This window comes from Morone saxatilis, unplaced genomic scaffold (assembly GCF_004916995.1).
Source record: "Morone saxatilis isolate NCDOM2014 unplaced genomic scaffold, NCSU_SB_2.0 Contig7, whole genome shotgun sequence".
NCBI classification, from domain to species: Eukaryota; Metazoa; Chordata; class Actinopteri; family Moronidae; genus Morone; species Morone saxatilis.
This window is the reverse complement of record NW_023340246.1, coordinates 15,847,958-15,849,362: the sequence shown is the minus strand read 5'-3', so window position 1 is coordinate 15,849,362 and position 1,405 is coordinate 15,847,958. Positions and strand designations below refer to the sequence as shown.

Sequence of the window (1,405 nt, the reverse complement as noted above, 5' to 3'; positions counted from 1 at the left end):
TTTACTCCGCTGGCCTTCCCTGGTTTCCACCTAACTGTACTCCCTGCTCCATCCCTATGTACGTTCGGTGTTGTGTGCCCCAAAATATTGGAAGGTTTTCTTTTTAATTCATGTTTTTATTGCAATTATTCGACAATTGGTCCAAGTGTTTTTTCTGTTTTCTTTGTCTTTTTAGTTTATTTATCAATGTGTTTTTCTGTATTATTTGTCTTTTTAGTTATTCACTGTACAGCACTTTGGTCAGTTTATACTGTGTTTAAATGTGCTTTATAAATTAAATTTACTTACTTACTTACTTACTTACTATACATGTGTATATAGAGACTTTAGACTGAGTCAGCTTTGTCACATTTGTTGCATCTCCTCTTGGTGGAGTTAACAACACCTCCTCCTCCTCCTCTCTCTCCCCCCTCTCCTCCCTTCAGCGTGCCGCTTCCATAAACTACACGGCGCACGCTGATTGGCTGAGGCCACACGTCGCCACCAGCGGACCAATCAGCGCGGGCCACGGTGAGCCTGTTGGATCTACTTTCTGGGAGACGCAGCAGCGGCGGACTGTGAGTGTTGCTAACGCAGGAGACGAGCAGAGAGCAGCTAAAACCATGAGACCACTTTTACTTGGTGAGTGACAACAGCGCCAGTTTTTCTCTACTTCTAAATAAAGTGTGATTTAGTGAACTTGTTAATGTTAAGGTCGTGTTTGGCAGCGTTTCCGCCACTGTGGTTAGCCCGAAGAGCTAAGTTAAGGAGCACAGAAGAGTGCCAGGCCTCCGTTATTGTTCAATCAATGAATTAATAAGCGTCAGTTTCACTTGTTGTTGCACAAATGTGGGATAATTCTGCATATGAACTGTATTTCAGTGGGTTTACGATGTCCTTTTAGTGCTACTAGTACTTTAGTTTGTGTGATGGTTGAACACAATGTGAGCTTGCATTGAGAGTAAACCTTTTGTATCTTCATCCTTTCTTCCAGGAGTGCTGGGCTGCTCCCTGGTCCTGTCTGTCCAAGCCTTTTACTCAGCTAGTGATGATGTTGTCGAGCTCACCCCCTCCAACTTCAACAGGGAGGTGATCCAGAGTGACAGTCTATGGCTGATTGAGTTTTACGCTCCCTGGTGAGTCCATATAACTTTTGGTGGCCGTTATTCAGAGCTAACAAGTCCTCGGATCAGCCACAGTGTGGAGTCAGTGCTGTTTGAGTCAGTGCTGTTTGAGTCGTCTGTTCACGCGTCAGAGGTTTTCGCACACAGAAACCTCAACATCTGGAGAGACTTGTATGCAAAACTGGTAGCTCCTCCTTGGACTGCGATTTCACAGTTCAAGTTTGTTTGTAGAGCACAATCTCACACTGCAGTGCTTTACAAAGGGATAAAGAGTGTGGAATGTATTAACATATACACACAAA

The 1,405-nt window shown here is 44.1% G+C and overlaps 1 protein-coding gene across 2 annotated transcripts in view; it reads left to right on the top strand.

Annotated features, from left to right (window-relative positions):
- Window positions 1-465: 465 nt before the first annotated feature.
- The window catches only part of pdia6 (protein disulfide isomerase family A, member 6), a 6,343-nt gene continuing 5,403 nt past the window's right edge, over window positions 466-1,405 (top strand). For both annotated transcript variants that reach the window (XM_035678758.1, XM_035678757.1), the window contains exons 1-2: window positions 466-621; window positions 974-1,115. In XM_035678758.1, coding sequence (XP_035534651.1) covers window positions 603-621; window positions 974-1,115 — 161 coding nt within the window. In that variant the 5' untranslated portion in view covers window positions 466-602. The remainder of the gene's footprint in view (window positions 622-973; window positions 1,116-1,405) is intronic.